This window comes from Monodelphis domestica, chromosome 1 (assembly GCF_027887165.1).
Source record: "Monodelphis domestica isolate mMonDom1 chromosome 1, mMonDom1.pri, whole genome shotgun sequence".
NCBI classification, from domain to species: domain Eukaryota; kingdom Metazoa; phylum Chordata; class Mammalia; order Didelphimorphia; family Didelphidae; genus Monodelphis; species Monodelphis domestica.
This window is the reverse complement of record NC_077227.1, coordinates 430214079-430241856: the sequence shown is the minus strand read 5'-3', so window position 1 is coordinate 430241856 and position 27778 is coordinate 430214079. Positions and strand designations below refer to the sequence as shown.

Genomic DNA, 27778 nt, shown 5'->3' with positions numbered 1-27778 from the left:
AGGCATATTTCTAACATGGCATCTCATATCCATACATCAAAATCATTCAAAATTCTATGAAAATAGCAAGAGAAAGCCTTATTTAATAACCTTTTAATCTTAAGCAATAGATGAGACACAAAATTAGAGAGATGTATACTCAAAAGTATGGAGACAATGCAGAATCTAAGTTGAAGAAGGATTCTCTGTAGAGACTGAAGGTCTCTAAATGCTCCTATTGGTGGAAGACATTGTGCTGGCTGTATCCAGCCTTGGAACACTGAAGAGTCTCTAGGAAAAGATTTGTAATTACTCAAAAGAGTTTGTCCTGACTATGTAAGAAAAGCCAAGTGAATGAAAAATTTCTATTTATCTATCTATATCCATATACATGCAATTACTTTTCATATCAAAAACTTTAATACACAAAGTAGTACTGAGAGTAATTAAATGACTAATAATCAAAATCAATTCGTGATACTAATACAAAAAGCAAATTTGCCCTCATGGATATCAGAGACATGGTGAGATGAGACCCATGAATAGAAGATGGCTCCAAAAGGTTATACTTTATATAAAAGAAAGGAGATAGGTAAGGAGGAGGAAGTATGATATCACTGTAATATTAAGAAAGTATATTCTTCTGGGCAAATCTAAGGAAAAGAGGGTGGAAATATGCTGGAAAGCATTTGAAAAAAGGTCATTAAGGAGATAAATAAGCAATACCTTCATAGAAGTACTCTATAAATCAGCAAGAAAGTAGGAGGAAACAAATGAAAAATTTAGGACAGACAAAACAAATGGAAGTCTGATATAGTAGTAGAGCAATGATGAGTGACTTGAACTATCCAGATATCTGATGGAGACACAAATTGAGGCAGCTAATAATTTATTTACTTTCCTCAAAAGATAAAGAACTTAGAAGAAGAATGTCTATTCTGGGTGCTCATTCTCACCATCAGGGAGGGGACTAGTTGTTGGAAAGGAAATGATGGAAATCTTAAGGAAAGTGACCACTCTATCTTTTAATTTGTAACAGAGAAGGAAAGAGAAGCCAGGAACAGCCCAATAGTACCTTGGATTTTGGGAGAGCAGATTTCAAAAGGTTCCAAGGGGTTCAAAAATGGGACACTTTCAAGAATGGAATTTTGAAGTCACTAGGTACCAATTTCAAGGAGGACGGAAAAAAGGAATTGTTGCAAGACTAATTTTGATGCACAGGGAACTCACCAACCAACTTAGATTTTAAAGTCTTGTACAATAGACAGAAGCAAGATAGAGAGCAAAAAATGAATATAAAAGCATGGCATGGTCTTGTAAGAATATAGTGTCAGGAGTGCTGAAATTAAAAAGGAATTGAAATTAGAGAAGAAAGCTAAGAACAATCAAAAAGGTAAATTGATTTGGTTTAATTTTGCCTGGAGAAAATAAGATCAAAGAATGGATAAAACTACTGCTTGGGGTGGTTGGGGCAATGGTAAATATTTTTGTTTACTTGTCATTTATCAATTTTTATTTTATTTTTGTTTTTTTCTTCTGCCAAAGAAAAGGATCTTTGGATTGGAAAGCACTGAACAAAATTGCTAATAGGGAACTGATAATCAAGATAAAATAGGAGATATTAGGAGACTACCTAGCAAAACTACATCCTTGGGTACTGAAGAAACTGGCATATATGACTGCTTAGTCTATCAGTGATCTATGAAAGTTTGTAAAGAACTGGAGAAGTACCACAAGACTGAAGCAAAATAAATGTCCCATTTTTCAGAAAATGGAAGTGAACAGAACATGTAAACTATGGGCCAGTGAGCTTGATTTTGATACCTGCCAAAAATTCTACAGTTTACCTAGATTTCAGCAAAGTCTCTCATTCTATTCTTGTGGAAAACATGAGTTAGTTAATAGTACAGTTAGGTGAATTTGGAACTGGGTTGAATAGTCATAACTAGAATTTAATGTTTAATTAATACTTTGATAGCAACCTGAGAGAGAGGGTCTGCAATGGGGTGCCCTAGGGTTCTGTTCTTGGCTTTAGGTTATTTAACAATTTTATCCATGATGACATACTTATCAAATTTATGAATGACCCCAAATTGGAAGGGACAGCCAACATACAGCTTGACAGAGTCAGGATTCAAAATGATCTTGGCATTGAGCCAAATTGAATAAGATGAAATATAATAAGGATGATTCAATATTTCAATTTGAAAGGCATTTGTAGTGCCTTTTATGTGTCAGGCACTGTGCTAGGTACGAAAGATTCAAAGACAAAAATGAAAGAGTTCCTGAATTTGTGGACCTTATATTTTATTAGAGAATAAACTATAAATAAATATAAGTAAATGCACAATAAATACAAATTAATTTTGAGATTTAAGGAGTACTAACAACCTGGGGAATCAGAAAATACCTCTTATAAGAGATGGCCTTAGAGTCAAGCCTGGAAGGGAGGTACAGGTTCCAAGGAGCAAGGGTTACAAGGGAGAGAATTTCGGATACCAGAGATAACCTTTTGCAAAGGCATACCAATGCTGAGAGAGATATAAATTGCAAGTAGGCCAGTTTGGCTGAAACACAGTGTACAAGAGTAATGCATAATTACTTTGATGGACTGAAAGTTCAACATGAAGACAGCTTGACAACAGATTGTAAGGGGCTATAAATGCCAGACAAGTAAGTTTGTATTTTATCTGCAAGACAATAGGAAACCATTGAAAATTCCTGAGAAGGGAAAGTCTGATAATAGAACCATGCTTTAAGAATATCAATTTGGCTGCTGTGTGATAGATGGACTAGAATAGGAAGAAGCTGGGGGCAGAGAAACCAGCCAGTGATCTCCTGAAATAGTCCAGGCTTAAGGTGATGATCACCTGGATTAGGGTGGTGTGAGGGAAAGGAAGGACAAAGATTCAAGACATGTGGTGGAGGTAAAACTGATAAGCCTTTGTAAATGATTCAACCTGGACAGGGGAATGGTGAGAGTGTGAAGAGTCAAGGATGACCCCTAGACTATCAAGCTGACTGATTGGAAGAATGGTGTCTCCCTCAATAGGAATAAGGAAATTAGGGAGAAGTATAGCTTTAGGATGAATAAGCCAAGTCTTACAACTAGGTTAAAAAATCAACTTCACAAGGACAAGATGGAAAGGCATGATTAGATAGCAATTAATTTGAAAAAGATCTGGGAACTTAAATGGATTGCAAGTTTAATATGAGTCAACTCGGTGATATGAGAGCTAAGAAAGTGAATGTGATCTGAGGCTGTTTTAAGAGACTAGCATCTAGGAAGATGAGAGTGGCCCTGCTCTTGGCCCTAGTTAGACAACTTCTGGAGTATTATGTTCAGTTTTGGATGCTACCTTTTAGGAAGGATAACCTGGAGAATGTCCAAAAGAAGGCAATCAAGGTTCTGAAAGCCTTTGGTTCATGCCATAAGAAGTCAATTAAAAGAACTGGGACAGTTCCTGCTCTTAGAGGAAAGGAATTGAGGCATGCTCATAAAGAACATTGGCTGCAAATGAGTTCTATTACTTTTCTGTTTATCTTTGTCCTAAATAAAAATTACTATCTTATTAAAAACAACAACAACAACAATAACCAGGTGGTCCAGTGGATAGAGTGCTTGGCCTGAAGTCAGGAAGAACTTGAGTTCAAAACTAACTTCAGTCACTTACTAGCTGTGTGACCCTGGGCAAGTCATTTTGTCTCTGTCTCCTACAGTTCCCTCAATTATAAAATGAGGACAATAACCATAATAATAATAAACAGGGACAATTTATGACAGTTGTGGACAATTAACAAGTTTTAGGACAGTTATGAGAAAGAAAATAAACAAGGACTATTTAGAATGAGGAAGATTTAGAAGGGACATGATAACTTATCTTCAAGTATTTGAAGGGCTGTCAGTCATATGGAAGATGGGTAAAGGGAGGGGAGGGAATAAGCATTTAAATAAAGTCTATTATGTGCCAGGCACTACGCAAAGCACATACAAATATTCTCTCATTTAGTTCTTACAGCCACCCTGGGAGGTAGATTTCTTTATTAGCCTCTTTCTGCATTTGAGAAAACTGAGAGAAACTGGTCAACTGCCTTGTTCAGGATCACAAAATCAATGGCTGACTCTGGTCTTCTTGACTCCAGCACTCTATCCACTCTATCCACTCTATCCACTGTTGCACCATCAAGCTGATTTGTTCATCTTGGGCTCAAGAGACAGAACTGGGAGTGAAGGATGGAAATTAAAAAGCACCAAGTTTATAGGCTTGATGTCTAGAAAAATCTCCTAACAATTAAACAATCCCAAATTGGAATGGATTATCCTGGAAGGCAGAAGGCCACTTTGTTGGTGGTCCATGTAAAAGCTAGAAGCCCATTCACCTGCTTTGTCAGAAAGGGGATTCTTTTTCCATTTCTCAGGCTGGGTTGGAGACCCCTTCAATTCAGAATTGTGTAACTGTATGAGTGCAGAACATCTCCTCCCTCTTCTCCCCCCAATCCAGGCAGTCACACATTTGAACTTTTTCAATTGGATTAATGGAAATTCTCAGTTTGTAACTGTTTCCAGAACACTGCTGCCTGTGCCTGGTCAGGCTTTAGGATGACAGCCTGAGGCACATCTCAGCCCAGGAAGCACTCTTTTCTCCAATTTATTATTTAACTACAATTGCCCCATCATAGGGTATATTCCTAAAGCACAAATCTGACTATGTTACTTGACACTAAAAAAGTTCAGTGGTTTCCTATTGTTTCTACAATCAAACAGAAACTCCTCTATTTGGCATTTAAAGCATTTCCTAATCTGGTTCTAGACAACTTTTCTAGGCTCTTTGAATAATTAGTCTCCTTTGCACACAGTGTTTCTAACAAACTGACCTATTTACTTTGAAATTCTACCTCTCCTGCTCCCAGGCCTTTGCACAGGCTGTTTCCCCTGCCTGAAGCACATTCCCTCTTCATCTGTCTCACAAAACCTCCAGAGTCCTTCAAAAGCTCCATTCAGCAGGGCAGCTAAGTGACTCAGTGGATTGAGAGCCAGGTCCAGAGGTGTGGAGGTCCTGGGTTCAAATTTTCCTAGCTGTGTGATCCTGGGCAAGTCACTTAACTATACTGCCCAGCCTTTACTGCTCTTCTGCCTTGGAATGAACACACAGTACAGATTCTAAGACAGAAGGTAGGGGTTTAAAAAAGGAAAAAAGCTCCATTCAAATGCTACCTCCCAAACAATGCCTTTTCTGATCCTTCCTCAGCAGCTTCTGCCTCTCCTCCTCCCCCAGAATATACTTTGCATCTGCATTCTGTGTGTATGCATGTTCATTTACATATATGTACACATGTATGCATGTTTACCGCTCTGTCCATGTGACATAGATTTCCCCTGACAAAATAGGATTCTTGATGGCAGGGACTCTTTCATTTCTTTCTTTGTCTCCCCGGTGAACACACAGGAGGGACTTAATCTTGGCTTGCCGCCTGAGCTGCCCATGGCCATCCAGTTATGAAGTGTCTGAGCCAGGATTAGAACTCCGATGCAGCACGTTATTTACTCCACCACAATATCCACCCATCTCCCCACAAAGAGCCAGCATGACTTCATCACGATTAGATCATGCCAGACTAACCTCATTTCCTTTTTTTAACAGGGTTATTGGATCAGAAGGATACTATAAAGAGAGTCTATGGAGATTCTAGCAAAACATTTGACAACACTGTGAAATGCTACCCCAAGTGGACAATATGGAGAGATGTGGGCTAGACACAGGTTCGGCAAAAGGCAGGGACAAACCTAGAGGGGTGGTGTTCAGTCTGGGCACAGGCTGGCCTCTGAGGCTCCCTTTGAATCCAATTCTGTAATGCTTTATTCTCACTTCTCCAGATTGTGCCACTGCTGCTTCAGTCATGTTTTTTCCTCACTGTCCCCTGAACATGCCAAGATCATTGCTATCTCCATGTCTTGGTTCAGGCTCTTTACTCATATAATATGTCCTTCCTCCCCAACAAACCAAATTGTACACATCCTTCAAGGCTGGCTCAAGTTTCACTCCTTCAATCAATCCTTCCCTGACAAATTCCACCCCACAAGGAACTCTTTTCTCCAATTTATTATATACCTACAATCTGTACCACATCTTTATACCTATTCATACTATGGAGGAAATAATACACCCCATTTTCCTAACTAGATTATAAGCTCCCTGAGGACAAAGGTCAGATCTTGCATTTCTTCTGTATTCCCTCCCGCACCCAGCATACTGATAGACACAAAGCATTTCAGAAATATTCAATGAATCGGACCCAGAAAACCTTTAGTAAGCACACATTTTTGACAGATTCCTTATATACTACAATCTGTCAAGAAGAAAGTTTGCTTCTCAAAGCCTTTTAAATTAGTGGGTGGCAATAAGAAAATAAACTGTATTGAAATAACTCATATTTTAAATTTTAAAATAAGAGGGAGTATCTAATATTCTATAAATAATTGTTTACCAATACAATGGAGAAACACACTTTCTTAAATCTTTATCCATGTTTTTTATGCATTATAAGGTACCAGTTATATCTGTCTCTGAAATACTGGTGACTGCTGGACACATATATTATTTTCTTCTTTTAACATGTAAAATGCTGTTTTAAAAATCGCCCAACAACTTGGTAGAAAATGTATACATATTTTCACTGCAGAGGTCTATAATCAACACATTTATCCTGTTTTAATCAATGCTTTTTTTTTATTTGTTTCAGAAAAGCAACCCATATTTTAACCTTAGCAACAAAATGAAGCACTTTATTAACAATATATTATGGAAATTAAATCTTTCTCTTTCAATCAAAAATTATTTTATCCAGAGTTATTTGCAGTTGCTACCTACTTTTCAAAATCTGTTATAAAAAATATTAAAGCACAATCTCTCTCTATGATTTTTTTTTATCAAATCAACAGAGATGTGAGGTTAAAAGTGTGTAACAAAAGAAAAAGATTAAGATGATGTAATTGTCAAAGCCGCTCAAGCACTCTGATTTTTTCCCCAAACCGATCCAATCCTTATACTATGCCCATGGTATTACAGAATTAGAAAATATGTACAAACAAAATCTGATAAGCTTGGTGATTTTAACAAAATATAAAACAATCTGTTAGCACTGAATAGAACTTACCAGCTCCACAGATCCATAATGTTTTCTACTGAATTCCCCTCGTCGGCAACCTAGGTCTTCTGAGACGGAGCTGGAACAAAAATGCTTCATCAGTATTATACATAGCTCTCTAGCCACAAATCTTCTGCAAAAATCTACCACCATTTGCAAAAAAGAGCTCCTACTGAACAAGGTTTGAGCTCATCACTGCAGGGGAGCCTCCTTGCAACACACACAATCTCCAGCAGCCATTGCAGAGACTGGTTTTCATGTTAGCCTCAAAGAAAATAAAATGCTGAAGCCATCCCTGGAAGGGCAGACAATGAGGAAATTAAATATTTAGCCATTTGCGATCGATTGAGATTTCCAAGACGGCTACTGGTGGTTTATAATTGCATTTGAGAGCTTTCTGTTTATAAGCAAAGGGAAGAGAAACCCTGCAGTAACCCTGATGCATGTCATGAAACAGCTGAAGCAAATCTGCAACCATTTTGTATGCTGCAATTAACTTCCATTCAGGAGAGTCTCTTCTAATTGTCTCAAATATTCAACAAATAAAGAAACATATTATTTTACTGCTAAATTTAAACTCAAAACAAAACACCTTCAAAAACCACTGTAGATAGGCCCATCTCCTTTAATTTAAGAGATCAGTGTCACAGCACAAAGGATTTAACAGAAAATCTAATATTCAATTTGGGGGTCTATTAGGGAGAGTTTCTTACAAAGCATACAAATAAAAGTCTTAGCTCAGATAAGACAAATTGCAAGCATTCCATTTAAGAATAAGTTAAAACAAAAGGCTAGACAGCAAAAATTGTCATTATACCTTGGGCACAAAAGGCATTTACTCTATTTCTTGTTATATCTACAATCCTAATCAGACCCCATGAAATGAAATGAGATATGCAAACATAAACCATGCAATTTTACTCTAAGGACTTTTCCATTAAATCTAAAGTCAGAGAATTAATTAATTAGAATGAAATACAAAAATAAAATGTAACAATAAAATGGCATTTTAACATAAAATCCAAAATATCCTAAATCTGATAAAGAAAGAAAAGTGCATTTAGTACCCTTTCATCCTTTCTTAAAGAGCAGGCTAGGTTTTCTAAATTATTGCCCTTTTGCCATTTTCAGGAAGAAAGCGACTGAGATGTTCATCACACATTGAACTGGATCTCTTGGCCAGCACACTGCTTGATGGGCTCCAAGAAAGTCAGCGTGATAGAAATAAGATTAGAGAGTCTGATGGCATTCTGCTGCCACCATTTCACAGGGCTGGCTGAACTCATCTTGGATGAGAAATTTAACCTTTTCACTCCCTCACTTCCTGTACTGAAGGTGCTATAGGAGCCGTCTAGCAGAGGTTACCCAGGCAATCTTTCTATATCCAGAGACAACAAAAGAGAGGAGGAAACCTCCCTCTGCCACTCTGTCCTGAATTTTACCACTACTTCCTTCTGTCATGCCTGACTTTCAATTTTCAGATCCTTAAAGGCACTCTTCTTTTTTCTCTTAAGTTTTTTTTCTTTTATCTGTCCTCTAATTTTTTATTGAGGCTAAAGTGGAGCACTTGGCATCATCATGAAATGCAATTCCTTTTTCATACTATAGATCACATCTCTCTGCCTATCTCTGTCAGAATCTTCGTTAGTGAGAAGACTGTTGACTCAACTACTTATTACTTTTGAGTCTTGTTCTGTTCTATACTATCAGTATTTCATAATCTATGAGTTAGAAGGAGCTTAGAGATTATAAAACCAGACATCTTTATTTTAAAAATGAAGAAACCAAGGTCTAGAAAGGTCAAGTAAGTGACTTGTCTGAAGTCAAACAGGCAATAGACAGCACAGCTCAGTTTTGGACCTAGGTTGTCCAGCTCCAATTCCATTACATCATGCGGTATGTATTTCGATTAACCTGTCTAGGACTCAGGTTCTTCATATGCAAAATGAAGGTGCCAGACTATGTCCCTAGTGCCCTAGTAGGCACTGAGGCCTCCTTTGGAGTCGTGGTTTCACAAGAAGGGGACCATGGGCTGACCCTAAGTAGTGTGTGATCAGTCTCAAGGTGGGAAGATGGGAAGATGGGAAGATGGGCTGCATCTTAACCTCTTCATGATAGCCAGATATGTGGTTTGTTTCCAACTCAAACACATCCTTATCTTTTAATACTACCTCCCATAGTCCCCTCCCTACATTTTTTAAGGTCCCACCTCTCCTTTTGGTCAACCTTTGCTGACCCTACCCAGGCACTTATAGCAGCAGGTGGCCAGGTACCACTGGGAAATCTTCCCTTTAACCACTCAATGCCTGCCCTATGCCGCACAGATCACTTTGGCTAAAAGTGGCTAAAAGGAATCCTTAGGAGCGTTGGCTGTGTGTCCAGCAAGGAAGAGCCAATCTTACCTCCATCTTTTCATTCTGGATGGGGAACAGTCATTTATTTTATTATTTTTTAAACCCTTACCTTCCATTCTACAATCAATACTGGGTATTGGTTCTAAGGCAGAAGAGTGGTAAGGGCTAGTCAATGGGGGTTAAGTGACTTGCCCAGGGTCACACAGCTAGGCAGTGTCTGAGGCCATATTTGAACCCAGGAACTCCTGTCTTTGGGTCCGACTTTCAATCCATTAAGCCACCCAGCTGCCCCAGCACAGTCATTTAAAAAGGCATAGGTGGAAGGCAGAATACACTGCAGATCTTATTATATCATCTTTCCTCCAAGACCCCCTCATCTTCTGAACTTCCCTGTTTCTATCAAAAGTAACGCTAACCTTCTAGTCACCTAGATTGGAATCATTGGTGCAGTCCAGGTGTTAGCTTTGACTTTTCACTCCCCTTCACCTTATAAATCCAACATTGCCTTATCAACGTTGCTTCAACAACTTCTCTCTCCTCTGTCCTGTCTCTATTCACACAGCCATAACTCTAATTCTGGCATTTATTACCTCTGCCTGGACCACTAGAACAAATTACTAATTGGTCTCTTTACCTTAAGTCTCTCTTCATTCCAGTCCATCCTTCACAAAGCTGCCAAGTGATCTGCCTACAATCCAGTCTGATCATGTCACTCCCATACTCAATAAAATCCAGTGGCTTCCTATTGTCTTTAGGATCAAATATTATTTCATCTTTATCTCATAACTTTTTAAAAATTCTATTTTGTTTAAGTTTTGTAAAGTACATAATGGTTAGTATAGTGGGACATAAATATGATCCATAAATAAGTAAATATTCATATAATGGAGGTGCTTGCAAAATTTTTTTTTTTTTTTGCTGATGGAAGTGTGTTTGGAAACAGTGGCTAAGCTGATTTCTAAGTTCTGTTCAGGCCCTACATCCCATGATCTTATTAATTTTGTCATAACAATCCAGAGGGACTTCTGAGAAAGAACACTATTCACATCCAGACAAAGAACTGTGAGAGCAGAAACACAGAAGAAAAACAACTGCTTGATCACATGGGTCGATGGGGATATGGACATAGACTATAAGTGATCACCCTAATACAAATATTAATAATATGGAAATAAGTCTTAACCAATGACACATGTAAAACCCAGTGGAGTTGCTCAGTAGTTGTGGGAGGGGCTGGGAGTAAGGGAGGGAAAGAACATAAATCATGTATTCTGGAAAATGTTCAAAATTAATTAATTAAATAATTTTTTTGGTCATAAATGTCTTTAATCAAAGGGGCAAATTACATAGGGCATTAGATAAGGTAGGAGATAGGGGAAGAGTTATGATGTGAAATATAATTAAATGCTAACTAAAAGAATTTTGAACATACCAGAAAACATAACCCCACCCCACCTCCTGAAATCTTTTTTTGAATCTTGAAGCAGAAAGATAGAAAGGGAAAGTACTGGGCTAGGTTAAGGGAATCTGGGCAAGAAGTATAACTTTTGCTAGGATAAATGTAAAATTCTGAAGAGACTTGCTAGTGAATCTAATCTAGGAAAGGTCAGGTCCTGGAAGAAGTTGGCTACAAGGAACTTAAGATTTCTCTCCTCCAAGCAATCCCAAGAAAAGACTTTGAACACCCATGATTGAAATAGTCCCTCCCAGCCTTTCCCAGATGGACAAGACATTTGTTGAGAAGAAAAAGATGTGATAGGACATTTAACTGATTCCCCAGCTCTGCTCTTTTTACTATAAACTAAGCTTTGAATTTCTGAGGGAGGGGTAAGAAAGAATTCCATTATCGTCTTAATTAAAATGTAAAGGCAGGTTGAAAGGAAATAGAGAAATTCATTCACAGTAAAGTATAATCAGTGGGCCAATCCAAAATGTAGTTAGCCTGCTCAGAGCTGAAGAAAACAGGAAAGATAAAGAAAGATAGATGTTAGAGAGGAAAGCGGTGCTCAGATTTTGAAGACTGATCTCATTGCTAAGAAAGTGGGTGTTTGCTCTACTGGCACAGATAGTTTGCCTTCTGCGTGTCTCATCCTTGCTATTCCATAAATCCTCCAAAGGGGAAGATGAAATAAGCCTTTATTATGCAACTGTTACATGCCAGGTATTTGTTAAATACTTTACAAATACTATCTGATTTGATCCTCTCAAAAATTCCATAAGATAGGAGCTATACTTATCTCTATTTTATACTTGAGGAAACTGAGGCAAACAGAGGCTAACTGATTTGCCCAAGGTCACATAGATAATTTGTGTCTGAGACTGATTTGAACTCAGGTCTTCATGACTCCAGGCTCAGCATTCTGTCCTAACTGGCTGACTAAGAGGATCCACTAAATGCTAGAGTCTTTCCATCAGTTTTTTTAACACCTCAAAAAAAAAATGCCAATTCAACTCTCAGACTGGCCATCTTCCGTCAGTCATCCTCATGGCGTAGACATGACACTGAGCTCCAGAAGTCTATGCTTAGTGAAGCACCAGTCCTGGCAAGTTCTGAGAAGCAGGAAAGATTTCTAGTATTGGCTGGCTGACAGAATCGTGTCTCACCACTAGAACTGCCCGCTAGATGATTTTTTTTTTCCTTTGCTACCACAATGATTCAGTGCCAGGAGATACACAGCTCTACTTTGCCTGATTTCGAAGCTTTTATTTGTAACACACTTTGGAATAAAGGAGCTTCCTTCCCAGATGATCTGTTTTAAGTATTGTTGTACTTTCTTTGGTCATGTATATTGTCACTTCCTAATTTATCTGGGGAACTGTTTATTTAGCACCTGATTTATCTTAAGAATTTGTTGACTACATGACCTGCACTGTAAGTTGAGCTTGTTATATAATGGGCAGTAGCAAAGCCAGGCACTGGGCCAACCCGACTCACAGGTGGAGAGGATATCTCTTCCACCTGCTATGTGATGTGAAACCTGCTGCTACTAGGCTCCACCTGTCTTAAACCATACTCCCCACTGGCCATTATGGGTGTTACTTTCTCTTGACACTGGCCTCAATTTCCAACCATAACTATTACTTAGGGAAGGTGATTATGGAAAACAGAAACTATTATCTGGGAGAGCTTGAAGCTTCATCTCAATGGAACATAAGCACAGATCAGTTTATCAGATTAGGGTAAAGCAGAGAAGGTCTGGTCCTGAAAGGATAAGATATAGGATTGTCTGGGAAGTCTCAAGGAATATAGGGCCATCAATTCCCTTAGCAGCTGGTGGTGTCAGGGTAGCATAGGGCCAGGAGCTGATTGAGCTCTGAGATTCAGTGGGGTATCACTTAAAGCCCTTCATACTCTGGCTCCAACTGATCATTCCAGACTTATGGAACATTATTTTCCCTTGGGCACTTTTGATTCCAGTCCAATTGCCCTACTTTCTGTTCCTGGTAGATGACAGTCTGTCTCCCTTCAGGCTCTGTGACTTTACACAGGGTGTTACCATGCCTGGAATGCTCTCCCTCCTCACTGCCACCTCTTGGCACTTAACCAAGACTCAGCTCAAGTGTCACCTTCTATAAGAACTCTTTCCTGATTATCCTTTCTCTCCATTCTCTGCGATCCTTCCCACTTGAAATTATATTGTATGTATTTTATATTTACTTATTTGTGTGGGTTTTTTTACCCTAGTAGAATCTAAGCTCCTGAGAGCAGGGGATGTTCTTATTTTTGTCTTTGCATCCCAGTATTTGCTTAGTAAGTGGTTTTTGAACTTTAGATAACAACTCAAGTTTCTATGGCATTAAGTCACAAAGCACACTTCTCACCCCAGTCCAGAGAGGGACTTTTGCTTTTGCACAGGCTGAGCAGGATTTTAACTTCAGGTCCTCTGACTTCCAAACCAGTATTTTTTCCATTACACTATGCTATTTTATATAACAGAATTCCTATAATTAATATAATCTGTTATCAAGTTTTTAAAAATACCTCCAATTCCATTCGGTTCAACAAATATCCAGGCACAAAGCTAGGGGCAAGGGATCTAATGCCAAAACTAAAGCAGTCCCTGCTGTGATATGAAACATGCAAAAAAAATTAGTAGATACACAGATGTGGGAATTATCAGAATAGAGGGGAGTTGATCCCATAGAAGCTAATGGATTCACCAAGAAAAACTGTAGTGAGAGAAGAGGGCCTAGGATAGAGCCCACACATAGTGGATGGAACATAGCAGATGATACAATAAAGGAAACCAAGAAGGATAAACCAGACTGGTAGGAGGATACTAGGCCTAAGTGAAAGACTAGGGTTTTTTATATAATGGAGATCTAGGTACATTTATAGGCAGCAGAAGAATGAAATGAAAAGGAAGACTGAACATTATGGAGGAAAGGAGCATGATCTAAGTGGCAAATTCATGGTAGACACAAAAGGGGATGAGATCAGAGATGTGTAAAGAGGCTGGTGTTAGCCAATGGAAAAGTCACTTCTTAGCCACTTCTTCCCCTAAAACCTGGAGTAAAGGAAGAGATAATGGTGATGATATTGAAAGGGTATGTGATGTGAAAGTGAAGCTCTGCTCAGTTTGCAATGCCACTCCACTGCACAGCATGCTGCTGTACTGGGTACTCCTTGGAGGCTCTCATCAAACTCTACTTTTCAGTTTCCTTTTGTGTTTTGTCTCCCTCCTTGAGTGCAACAATTGCTTTTCATTTTTTTTTTGGCTTATGTTTCTAGCATGTAATACAGTGCCTGGCACATAGTGGATGCTTAATAAGTATTAAGTGAATTTTAACTGAATTGAATTAAAATAGAAATGGGGAGAAAGAACTTATGATGGACAGCTTTAATTTTATCAGTAAAGTCTTAGATAAGATCTTTTGCTGAGAAGGTGGGGTAAAAGGTAATGTTGGCAGTTTGAGAAGTGAAGGTTTTGAACAGACTGTTCACATACAATAGTCATTGCAGGTCTCCTGAACCCAAGTCTTATGTCTTTTCTACTCTACCATGATGCCTTACCAAATGCTAACTCCTATTCATAAGATACATTAAACCTGTTCTTCACAACAAACAATGGAATGGTTAATGGGAGTATTATTACCTCCATTTGAAAGGTGAAAAAATTGAGGCTCAGGAAAGCTGTGACTTGGGAGAGTCATTCAACTGGCAAGTGCTTGAGGCAGCACTAGAATTCCCTTCTTTCCATCTTAAATGGAAAGGATCTCCCATTAAAGCAAACTAACACTTCTTGCTTTTGGAACAGTTCCAAAAAACCTTTTTCAATAATAGGATACTAATAACATAAGACAATGAAATCCTATGGGACTTACCAAAGTGAATACATTCTGCAAGCAATACCAAAGAGTCAATATAAGTTGCCTATTCACTGATAAAGGGTTTTTTAAACCTCTGTGTTTAAGGATTTGTATTTTTCAAAATTTCTTCAGTACTTCAAGGATTTATTTGTGTGGATACTCTTTTCACATCTTAATAAAGGGTTTCATTACTTGCCATGGCCCCCCAAAATTCATCAGTTGGTGATCAATCCTCTAGTAGAGAAAAAATATTTTTTTAAATGAAGGAATTGTGCTAATTGATGCTGTCATACCAAATAAATATCCACACAAAATAAGTATAAAATCCTGAACTTAGATAAAGTGAAAAACCTCAGTAAGTAATTCAGATTTTTTTTCACTCCTATAAACTTACTCTAAACAGTCTCTATCTTTAATATTATGGTGTCCTTTTAAGTTCTGATAGCAATCATTGATGTTTTATTCAATTCAGTCTTGCCAATAATCTCCCTATTACTTCCATTTAACATAGGAGGAATCTAGGACTCAGAGAAGTTTTGATTTACTTAACAGTAGATCCTATAACCACTGTCTTTATAAATCTTAACCATCACTGTTTGCCATTTATCTGACCAACTTCATCCCTAAAAAACAGTATGTATAAGTGAAGGAGACAGTCACAAGATCCCTAACAGGAAAGATGGTCTTTTATCTCATCAAGAGAAGTCACAAAAAATGAGGGACATACAGGAAGAAGAAATGTACCACTTTGTAGAATTTGCTTTATGGAAATGTTTAATTAGCACCACAGTTGTTCAAGCTATCAGCACCATGGCTAGAGGTAGCAAATGCTGTGTAGTCAGTTCAATGACTAGGGGAAAGCAGGCTTACCCTGGACATTAAAGGAGGGTAGCTTCTAGTGCTGGTAGAATTACCTAAGCTTGCCAATTTGAAAACTTACAAGTGATTTGGTATAAGTAAGAATAAGACATAGATGAAAATATAAGGGTGTGAGGAGAGTATTATTGCATTGTCTAAATTTCCAGAGGAAAAATTTTCCTGAAATAGTGTCTCTGAGTCTCTCACCCTAATGTGTCAACTGCTATAGAAGTAGCTAGAAGAAAAAGTCTCTGTGTCTCTGGCAACACCCCAAGATAGTGAAAGGTCAGTGATAATAGGTGAATCCTGAGCTGGACTTGTAATACACTTAACTTTTTTAAAGCAAAGCAAATAGGTAGACTTCTGGGGGTGGAGTCACCATGGCAGAGTAAACCAGAACAGCTCCATGTCACCACAAGAATCCTCTCTGACCAAGATTAAAATGTCACTATAAAATGAATACAGGAGTGAAAGGACCAACAGAGAAAAATTATATAACATGAAGAGGCATGAAAAATCTTTACAGAGAGGGGAGGATAAGGGTGGTGATGGGCAATGCTTAAACTTTACTCTCATCACAATTGGCTCAGAAAGGAGAAAACAAGTCTACTCAATGGGGTATAGAATTCTGAGGAGTAGAAAGGGAATTAGAAAAAGGGAAAGGGGAGGTATTTTGAAGGAGGAAGAAATGGAGAGTGACATAAAACAAAATACTGGTGAGGAGGAACAGAGTGAAAGGGAATAGAGCAGGATCTAAAGGATAATACGAAGGAGAGAAATACACAGTTGATAATCATAATGCTGAATGTGAATGGGATGAACTCATCCATAAAATGGAAGCAGATAGCAGAGTGGATTAAAAACCAGAACCCTACTATATGTTGTATACAAGAAACGCATATGAGGCAGGGTGAAAACACAGATTAAAGGTAAAAGGCTGGAGCAGAATTTATTAAGTATCATCTAAAGTAAAAAAAAAGCAGGAGTAGCATTCATGATACCAGACAAAGCTAAAGTAGAAACTGATCTGATTAAAAGAGATAAGGAAAGAAATTACATTTTGCTAATGGGTACTAAAAACAAGGCCCAAATATGCTGCCTTTGGGTAACTGGGAGAAATGACACAGGCTACTTTTAAAATGACCTCTGATTTAAAAAACCTATCCCATCCCTCTATTCTAACCCCTTTATACTATTTCCTAAAATCATTCTGAAATAGGACCAAAAATGTAGAATTCAATTTGTCCATAATTATAAAGTTAGTTAATTGGGGAGCCAAGATTCCACTCCAGCTATCCTGACTTCAAGTCCAATGTTCTTTCTATTCCACCATGATGCTTCAGCATTCAGTCTATTTATAACAGTCCTCTTCAGGATGAATGAGAATTATTGATTAAATTATATTTATTTTGAAACAAAGCATTACTCTTCCATTAAGGCAATGTTTGTCATAAAGCATAAACTCTGGCATGTCCCATACCAGGCTGGAAAAGCTTCAAATAAGAGACAAATACTGTTATTTGAAAATCAGCCTAGCTCCATTTGGAGAGGCTCAACAATATCTAATAATCAATTGTTTGGTCACAGCTTCTTAAGACTATCTGCCTAGTCGAAATATGCCTGAGGGGAAGAAGGACCCAGACCAATTAAATAACAAATTATTCAGAGTGCAAAATCAAACATTAATAGTTAGAAAAACAGCTGTCATTATGAAATGTCTCATGAAACAGTTGCTCTTCTGAAGCAATAGGAATGAGGTATGACTTTGGAAATATTTTAAAATGAAAGCAAAGAACAACATGCAAACCCTCTAGAGAGGACTATGTAATAAGTGAACTCCACAGATAGCTAGGAGTAACTGATATACCAGAGGTAAACTTACAAAAAAAGATGTGTCAGGAAGGTTAAATAACAAGGATTGTGGACATCATGCTCAACTGACAGACAATGTTACAGATCCATAAATAGTCAACAATGAGGGCAAAAACTTAAGCAGATGAACTAGTGAATGGTTTGACTACTTAGCAAAGGTCTAAATAAAATCAACAGGGAATCAGTGGTTCTAGATTTTAATGGATCTGGACAAAGATCTTAAGGAATGATGGCGGATTCAAATACTGGCATATGCTAGATGTTTTTAAGGTCACACTATGTTCTTGAGAGATTTTCTAAAAGTTTATCACATCATTGCTTCCATAAATAAAAATATGGCCTTCTAAAAAAATCAGAGAGGCAAATGTTTCCTAACCAGAAACAAACATTAATTTTAGGTAGAGCTGATAAAAAAAACATCATGCCAACTTCCAATCCCTACAAAGGATTTGTAAAAACAAATTATACTAAAATTAACTTACACTCATCAAGAGAGTTAAAATTATTTGAAATAACAATGTAAAAATCACAATTTGCTTTAAGTTCACCAATAATCAGTATTTACAGAATGTTCATAGAATCACAGAATGTTAACATATGAGGAAGTACTGCAGAAATTATCTAGTCCAACTCACTCACTTTATAACAGGGAAACCAAGGATGAGAGAGGAAAAATGACTTTGCAAACCTTAAAGTATTATACAAATATGAGTTATTTCCACCCTTACCTATAGTCCTAATGTTTCCTTGGTCAGTTGAGGTGATATATGTGACTGAGAAAAGGCAGAAGATAACTTACTCATGGTTGCCTCATAGTTTTAAACATACTGATGATAACAACTCATAAACAGCAACTGTCAATTACCCTACTCCATTCTGCCTCAGGAAGGGAAGGAAAGGTGGGTAGAAAACCCTGGCTCTCTATTCTTCCTAGGAATAAATAGAATATAAGACCTATTCACCTTTGAACAGAGGTTGCTACCTTACAGGGTAGGGAATGTCCAGGGAAATCACTCTGGATACCTTTGGGAGGAGTCCCAGCTTATGAAATATTTTATTTAGCAGCCTTCTGATCTTTCACTGTAGTTGGTTACCAAGGCCTTATCTTTGGTACTGACCTCAAGGTACCTTATAATATAGCAAAGGCAGCATGGTTTACTGAAAATAAGAGAGTTCCATCTTTAAGTCCCAGCTGGTTTAAGTCATTGTTTCCCTAAACTAAAATATAGCCTTCTAAGAAAATGAGGTTAAGAAAATAAAAAAGTACATGCTATGCCTAAACAGGATCTATAAGAGCAAATTATACTGATTCATAAAAATAAGTTGAAACAACCTCAGAGGAGGGGGCATCTAGGTAGCTTGGTAGAAAAAGAGCTAGTTCAAATCTGATCTCAGATACTTCCTAGTTGTATGATCCTGAGCAAATCACTTAATCCCCATTTCCTTGCCTTTACCACCCTTCTGTCATGGAACAAATATTTAGCATCAATTCTAGGATTCTAAATGAGAAGTAAGAGTTTAAAGGGGAAAAAAAATCTCTTACACCAAAATTAAGAAATTTCTGTTTTAGGCATTGATAGGAAACAACTCCAGCAAAAAGACAACTTTTGATAGTTTATACCAACAACATCTCCAAGATGGGTACCAAAGAAATTCCCAACTACCTATTAAATTTTGTATACAGAGGGCTATAAAACTATTTGAACCAAAAGACATCATTTACATTTTGGTATTTTTACATTTTCTATTGCTATCCTGTTCCACAAATGTTGCTCTCTCTCAAAAACTCAAATTATTCAATTCTCAATTCCAATTCTGGAATGCCCAAAATAAGTGGTAAGAGATTTTACAACTCCTTGATTTTTACTAATTTCTTCAAGTATTTAGAATACCCCATTTTATTCTACAATTCAGAATTTCCCCTTATTCCCAATTATCCCTTTATGGCTTGGCTTGCCCTGAGTAAACTGAGACACTATAACAGGGAAACAAGATAGCAAAACTAACTCCAGAATCAAATGAGACCATGTACATCAAGTACTTTACAAGCAATGAAGCACTCTTGTCACCTGTTATTACCAGTATTCTTTCACCAAAACTTTCTGCAGATATCTAATTATGTGCCCATAACTCTGGGTTAAAAGCCATGCCAGAGAATGTAAGCTGTGTAAAGTCCTACCCAAAGAAAGTCTTCCAGGATGACACAGTGATGCATTTTATGTCTAGCAAGTAAAGACTAGCCAAGGGGCAGGTAGGTGGACACAGTTGATAAGGTGCCAGGCTTGGAGTCAGGAGGACCTGGGTTCAAATACGGCCTTAAATACTCTCTATGTGTGACTCTAGGCAAGTCACTTAAGCTCAATTGTCTAGCCTTTGCCTCTCTTCTGTCTTAAACCAGAAGGTAATGGTTTAAAAATAAAAAAAGAAACTTGACTAAGCTTAGGTCAGAAGGTCAATTCTAGTATGGGAATTCTGGCCACAGAAATACTCAAATCCTGTCTACCAAGTCATGAAGAGGCTTTGATCTCCTTTGGCATCCACATTGGCAAATAATAGATCCTTGAAGTACAGATGTAGAATGATTATTTAGACTTAATGGTCCAGTCCTGTGATGTCATCAGTGCTTGGTTTGTGTGTGTGTGTGGGGGCACTGACAGGCTAAGTGACTTGCTTACAATACACCGAGAGCTTAGCATACTGGAAAGCACACAGCAGGTACTTAATAAATGCTTGCTGACAGTCCCATAGCTAATATATACCAAAGGCAGGACCTGAACCCAGGACTTTCTGTCTCTAAAGCAAGCCCTCTCTCCATTATGCTATATTGCCCTTCTATTATTAGTTGTTATCATTCACAAGAGTCAGAATTCAGTCAAGTCCAATAGGTTTGAGTGTGTTGGGATGGCCTGTTGGTTCTAATTAATAGAAATAGTCTTGGAGAAGGTAGATTAGGCAGGATGATAACTAAATTCTAAGTATCCTAAAGAAACCAAACTATTTTTGGTTCCTCACCTAGTTTCCTGCCTAGAGAAAGACAAGGGGTACTAGTAATGGTATCAAGGGGTCTCTAAAGGAAATGGAATCTCATTGTTTGTATGTATTTAAGGTTGAAATGAATTAATGAGTTAAAATTAATGAATTAATGAGTTAAAAGCATAAAATTAAAAGAGGAAAGAATAGATCCTATCTCCTTTGGCAATCAAAGTTCTGACTCCTACTATATACTAGCTGAAGCCATGTAGAAAGGCAATGTGAGGCAGCACAGACCAGTAGATTGGAAAGAACACTCTTCATAGAACTATGGATCTAGCTCAGAGGGGCTTTAGCCTAACTCTCTCATTTAGGGATAATATGACTGAGGACCATCAAGGTTAAGTGACTTGCTCAAAGTCATGCACATAGAAAAGGGCAGAGCCAGAATTTGAATTTGGGTCTTATGACTACAACTTCAACTTTTGATGGTCAGATCTTGGTTCTAACATCAATTAGTTTGGTGATTCTGGGCAAAATCACCTGGCTTCTCAGCCTTAGTTTTCTCATCTGTAAAACAAGCATATATATATATGCATATATACATGCTGCTGAATGGATTTGAAGTTAGAAACAAAATTTAGTAATAAAAACCACAAAGTTCTCACCGCAATGGCTCATCATAGAGTGGAGAAGAGTATGGGTTCCCAAAGCTTAAAAACTAGTTCTAAGTCACATTAAATGGAGCTAAGATTTTGAGTAGAGGCCAACAATGGGATGTTATCTGCAGGCATTCCTTGCTATGCAGTTGCCTGGAAAATGAATATGGGTGCACTGAGAGGCTGGCTACCAGGTGAATTTTTCTGTCTAAGGAACTTATAAGGGTTTCTAATCTGCATTAGAAAGATCCTGATTTTTCAAAGTATTAATACGAAGAACAAATTTTAACTAGAACTAGATTAACAAAAATCTTTAGTCCAATGGCAGTCCTTAAGACTATAACAGATAAAGATATTTCAAATCCGTATAACACCTAGCTGTTCCTGTATAATTGGGGCACTTAAAGGTACTTTTAAATGTGTTCCTCTAAGGATTTTAGACAATTCTTCTATAATCTAATTATTTATTTAAACCAAAAGCTACTGTAATAACCCATATACACCATTAATGAAGGATATGTTCTACAAACTTTAAGTTTCAACCAACCTCTGTCAATTTTTAGTTAGGGGAGCTTCAGTTAGAGATGTTGCTATATTTTCTCACTCAACTTCACAGGCTTATGACAAACTCTTATTGCTGCTGTATACAGTATGTATATATCCTGTGGATTTTTTCTTTAATAAGTCCTACCTTACTATGTTTAGATTTGCTATTCCCCTTTTTTGGAGAAATAGGCACAAGATGTTAAAATTACTTCCTGGAAGTAAACCAGTTTGGAAGAGATTTACCAAAGGGTCTAGGTTTCCTAAGTCTTCCCTTCACCCCTATCCCCAATCTAGGTAGCTGATAATCATTAAGAGGACAGCTCTGTATCACCACAGTGGGGCCACCTACCAGAAACTGCTAAGGAAATTCAACAAATAATTATTAAGCACTTACTTTGTATAAGGCAGCGACTAGCTGTTGGGGGAAGATAGGAAATTTCGATAAGAAACTGGTCCTGCCCTCATGAAGCTTACCCCCTAGTAGAGTCATAGTGACTGTGACCTGTTATTACCCTGGGAAAGAGAACTCCTTGGTAAGGAAACTCCCTCTTCAATGCAGGTTGGCAGCTTCTCTGCACTTTACAGTTTTAGAGAGGTGCCTAAAACATTGAAAGGTTAAGTGACTTGTTTGGGATCACACCATATGTAACAGCAGTAGTCCTGGAACTCAATCCTTCCTGGTTAAAAAGCCAGCTCTCTAATCTATGGCCCACTGCTTCTGCAGGGGGATATGCCTCCTTTCACCAGAATGCACAATATTACCCAATAAATGCCTTACAGAAGCACAAAACAATGGGCTATGGGAGGTCTGAAGGGGAAGGTCATTATCAATTAAGGAAAACAGGGAAGACTTCCAGGAGAAGTTAGTATTTTGGTTAGAGTTTAAAAGATTAAGAGGGAGATGGAATAGAGTCCAGGCAGAGAGTGCAGCATGAAGACAGCAGCAGGAAAGTGCTGGTTGTTTTCTGGGAGGCAGTGAAGCGTAGTGGAAAGGATGCTAGATTTGGTGTCAGAGGACTGGGACTCAACTTCCAGCTCAGCCACTTACTGTCTGCATGACCTTGGGCAATTCCTTTCATATCAGTTGGCCTCAGAGAGATCACAGAGATTTTCTAGTCCCAATCCCCTTCCCTCTCCCTCATATATAATATTTTATAGTTGCAAATGATCTCAGAGATTCTCTAGGGTAAGGATTCCTAAGCTTTTATTTTTGGTGTCAGACTCCTTGGCAGTGTGGAGGAGTCTACAGACACCTCAGAGTATTTTTAAATGCATAAAATAAAACACCAAGATTAGGAAAGAAACCAATTACAATGATACACAGCATTTTTTTTTTAAGTTCACGGACTCCAGTTTAAGGACCCCATACATGCAAGTTAGAATGCTGTAGGAGAGTATGAGACCAGGCTGGAAAAACAGGGCATTATTTGGTAGTTGAGGGTCTTGAATGTCAAGCAAAGGAATTGGAACTTTATTCTGAAGGCTATGGAGCAGGGGTTCTTAACCTTTTTTGTGTCGTGGATGGACCCCTTTGGCAATGTGGTGAAGCCTACCGACCCCTTTATATGCACAAAATAAAATGTAGGTGATTCCAAAGGAAACTAAGTATACTGAAATACTTTTGTAGAAAAATACATATGCACACAAGTTCTTAAACCCCGGGTTAACAAACCTTGCTATAGAACTTCCCCCGGGTTGTATAGAAGCATAGGAAGGGCAGCTCAGAAAGGACAGGGAATGAGAAAAGGCAGCAAAGAAACAAGTCTTGAACATCAGACTAGCAAGAAGAAAGCCCTGAACGCCAAGAAAGAAAAGAGGGGGGCTGGAAGGAGAGTCCAGGTGACTGGAACTAGAGAGAGAACACCTCCCCTTCCCTCTGCCCCGCCTCTTCTGGCCCCACCTCTGGCCCCTCCCTACCAGCCCCGCCCCCTGCCCCGCCCCTCCCGCTCCGTGTTACCGCTGTGTGAGGCTCAGCAGGCGGGTAGACGTCAGGTAGAGGCCACTTGGTTCCTCCATGAGGGCAGCGGCGGGGAGAGAGCGCTTAAACTCCCCGCTCCCGCGGGGTCGCAGCCATCGGGCGCCGGGGCAGGGCCTGCAGTGGCGGCGCAGTGCCTCCACTCGCTTGGTCTGCTCCCACAGCCCGGACCCCCGCAGCCAACCGCCGCGCTCTGGCCCCGCCCCGCGCCGCGCCCTGACCACCAATCGGAGCCTGTGGCAGCCGCCCCTCATCACTTGCTTGATGAGTAATTGGTTCCCTGTCAATTTGGTCCGGCCCACTTCGCCAGGGCTCTGACCGCACAGTGCACTCTGGGAATTGTAGTCCCCTGGAGAAGGGGCGTTGGTTTAGCCATTGCAGAATCCTTCATCCCATAATGTTAGTGATGGAAAGGACCGTGAAATATAGAATTTTAGAGCTGGGTAGGGTATGGAACGTTAGAGCTAGAAGAGATTAATTTAGAAAACAAAATAATAGCCCTGTAAGAGAACTTAGAACATAGAATGTTAAAGCTGGAAGGGATTTCAGAATCCAGGCAATCACACTAGTTTAAAGCCCATTTTAAAAAGACCATTTCGGAGTTCAAAGGAAGCTTAGAGTACATCTAGAATGTTGGAGTCGATACAGAGCATAGAAAACACACGGTCACAGCTGATAAAGTTCTTTTCTTCGTGAGGCTAAACACTCTCTGTTATTTTGACCAGTCCTTGTATGACATGCTTTCAAGTCTCTTCACTAACTTGGTTGCCCTTCTCAGAATATGCTTCAGTTTGTCAATAACTCTATTGGGACTTGGTGCTTAGAACGAAATAGAATGAATAGACAGTTCCAAAAGAAAGAAATCTAGGCTATCCATAACCATCTGAAAAATGCTCCTAATCAGTCATTAGCAATGAGAAAAATGCAAATTAAAGCAATTCTCAGATTCTACACCACACCCATCATATTGGCAAAGTGGATAAAAAGGAAAATAATTGTTTTTATTTTATTTTATTGATCAAGAAAAAATTTTCCATGGTTATATGATTCATGTTCTTTCCTTCTGTACAAAAATAGTAATAGCAGCTCTTTTTGTAGTGGCAAAGGACTTGAAACTAAAGGGTATCTATCAAATGGAGAATGACTGAAAAAATTATGGTGTACAAATCTATACTATGTATATATAGTATGTAAGTAATGGAATACTATTGTGCTATAAGAAATTAAGAAAGAGCCAATTTCAGAAAAACCTGTGAAGATTTGTATGAATTGGTACAGAAGGAAGTGAGCAAAACCAAGAGCACAATTTAAACTATACTAACATTAATACTGTAAAAATAAACAAACAAGTATGAAAAGAACTCTGATTAACACAATTATCAAACATGATTCTGAGGCCCAGTGATGAAGAACACTACCTACCTCATGACATAAGTGATGGACTCAATATGAAAAGTTGAAAATTTTGGACATAGCCAATATTGGACCTTTTTTAGGGTGACTATGCTTGCTTATTACAAAGGTGTTTTTTCCATAGTTGGAAGGGGATGGAGGAATGGGAAGGAGAAAAAAAATCTTTGATATTTGAAAAAAAAAGTAAATAAGAGCCACCAATTGGAGGATAGCTGAATAAAACCAGGTATATGAATACAATGGATTATTTCTGCTCTATAAAATATTAATTCAGAGAAGCAGATGTATATGAAGAGAATCAGAAAAACAATTTTCACAAGGATGATGAGAGAAGTCACAGGAAAGTTAATTGATATGCCCTTTTCCAGAAGCAATGGCAGTATTGACTTGGTTGATTATTGTTTCCAGAGGATAAGGTAGAAGAGGGGTGGGGAGGTAGGAATATTAAAGAAATGCCTGAAAGTGAATACTTGGATGAGATATGAAACATGGTCTGAAGTCTGGGTCTAGCTAGATATATAGCAAACCTAGTGATGCATCAATCAAGGACAGCACATTCTCAAAGCTATCGCAAAAGTCAAATAGATTAAGTGAACAAAGGGATTGTCTCGAAGTTCTGGTGGTCCAGAGGGAAATGTAGCAAGATGAATGGGAAAGAGCAGGCTGAGGTAATTGTGGATTGGATGTGAAACACAATCTGGGATCTGGGATAGACTAGATATAGTGGACCATATGTGTTTCTACTGGCTGACTCACTGGTAATTTTGACCTATCTGAATTCAACAAGTTTCCTAGAGATTCTAGTTCTTTCTTAGAACTGATACAGAAGAGCTTTGCTTTTGGCACCATAGGGCTTTCATCTCATATTTTCTTTTGAACTTCTCCAGCACTGAACCTAAACTTGGGGTTCAGAGCCTTCTAGCCTTAGTTAGACCCTAGCAGGGCTCAAAATATGTGCTATGTTCAATAGCAAAATATTTTTAGAAATTATATACAAACTGAGGAGCAACATATCAGATGAAGGTTATTAGAAATGTGAATTTAAGAAAACTCTCTAGTCCCAGTTTTAAATTTCTCAAACCCTTCTTCCTAGCTATGGCTCCCATGGAACCTAGTTCATTACATGACCCTCTCCAGGCTAGATGTCCTGTGCTAATGTAGGAGCTGTTGTACTCTACAGAGTATGTGGGTGGGTGGAACTACACTAAGGGCCATTCTGTGGAGAGTATAAAGAGCTCCCATGTCCACTTTTGAGGAAATAGTGGTTCAATTCTGAAAGAGCTTAGTGGTTGGATTGGAGTATACCCCATGTAGTACTGACCCTGCCCACTGGCCACTTTTGTTGAAACATGTGGCTCAATATTAGTTGGCACTTTATATGTCTCTTCAAACTCTAGACAATTCTGAGGTCTCCTTCCTTCATTTTTCTCCCTTCCTAGCCTCCAGAAGTCATAAGGAAACATAGCATCTGCATTCTATCTCTTCCTCCTTATCTCTGGAACGTGGAGTAAGTAGCTTGACATCCTTGGACTTCCCATGAAGTATGGGAAAGAGCTATTGCCTCTCTAGCATCCTGGGGGAAATGCCAAACTGTTTACATGTGGCAAGCAGAACTGGGACTTGATTAGATGAAAAGACCTGGCCCTTTAGCCCCCACATGTTGTTTTTTATTTGTTTGTTTGTTTTTGCTTTGTGCCCCTTTTCCTAACCATAAATGACTGGCCAATGTTCCCAAAATGGACAAGTCTTGGAGGCAGCCTCATGTATTTGAGAGTTCAGACCTGGGTCTTTCAGTTGGAGGTGATTAGCAACTCAAATTTCTACTTCAGAGAGGATGACCACCAACAAGAGAATGAGCCCAATCTATGGCCTGACTTGCTAGAAGAAATGGACCTTGCTTTGGTTAGATAGCTCAGAGCCAAGATAAAATGTAAAATTCCTGTTTGATAGTCCCACAAACTGTTTCATGTTCTGATGTCTAAACCTTAATCTACCTGGAGTGTCTATGTACATTGTATAACAAATACCTTTCTGCTTCTCCTTATTGGAAGATCTTAAACATGAGCGGAACTTAAAGTAATTTTCCTTAGGCTCCTGGGTGGATGGGAGGGAGAAAGTTAGAGTGTGAGCAAGTACCTGATCCCTCTTTTTAGAGGGCCAGGTTTCACCAGGATTAAACTCACTCTGTGGATACCTGAATACAGAGCTGACAGGATTTAGATGAAAGATGAAATCAGCTACGAAATACCTCCACATCACCCCCTGCCCTGAAGCCCCTCCCTCCCTCTGGTTGGGGAATCACCAGAAACTTGCCATTTGGCAAGATGAAATCAATTCTGAAATGCTCATTTCTTCAGATCATTTCCCAACCTATTTGCAGGACTTCATCATGTTTCTCTAACCAAGTAGTCCTACCTGTACCAGCAACCTTTCAGTTTCTTTTTATGTTATGTCTGTGATCCCAGTACTTGGTATAGTGCCTAGAATATTAAGCCTAGGTGCTTAATAAATATCTATTGACTCTTACTCTGACTCTGAAGACTAGACCCAAAATGGACTTTGGAAATTCCCTGTTTGAGATATAGATGGGACTTGAGACAGGTGACAGAGTTATAACAAATCTCTTACATCAAAGCCCAAGTCAATATAAAATCAGAATTTCAAGGAAGATGAGTTTCTTCTCACAGCCTCACCAG

General features: G+C 38.6%; 1 protein-coding gene across 2 annotated transcripts in view; it reads right to left on the bottom strand.

Annotated features, from left to right (window-relative positions):
- The window catches only part of GARNL3 (GTPase activating Rap/RanGAP domain like 3), a 221895-nt gene extending 197957 nt beyond the window's left edge, over positions 1–23938 (bottom strand). Inside the window, exons 1-2 of one of the 2 annotated variants that reach the window (XM_007474670.3) lie at positions 23652–23938; positions 7135–7204 (exon numbers count right to left, since the gene is read on the bottom strand). In XM_007474670.3, the coding sequence (XP_007474732.2) occupies positions 7135–7204; positions 23652–23923 (342 nt within the window). In that variant the 5' untranslated portion in view covers positions 23924–23938. Of the gene's footprint in view, positions 1–7134; positions 7205–8192; positions 8894–23651 lie in introns of those variants that run through there. The other variant, XM_007474671.3, reaches the window with a different exon arrangement.
- Between the last annotated feature and the right edge of the window lie 3840 nt (positions 23939–27778).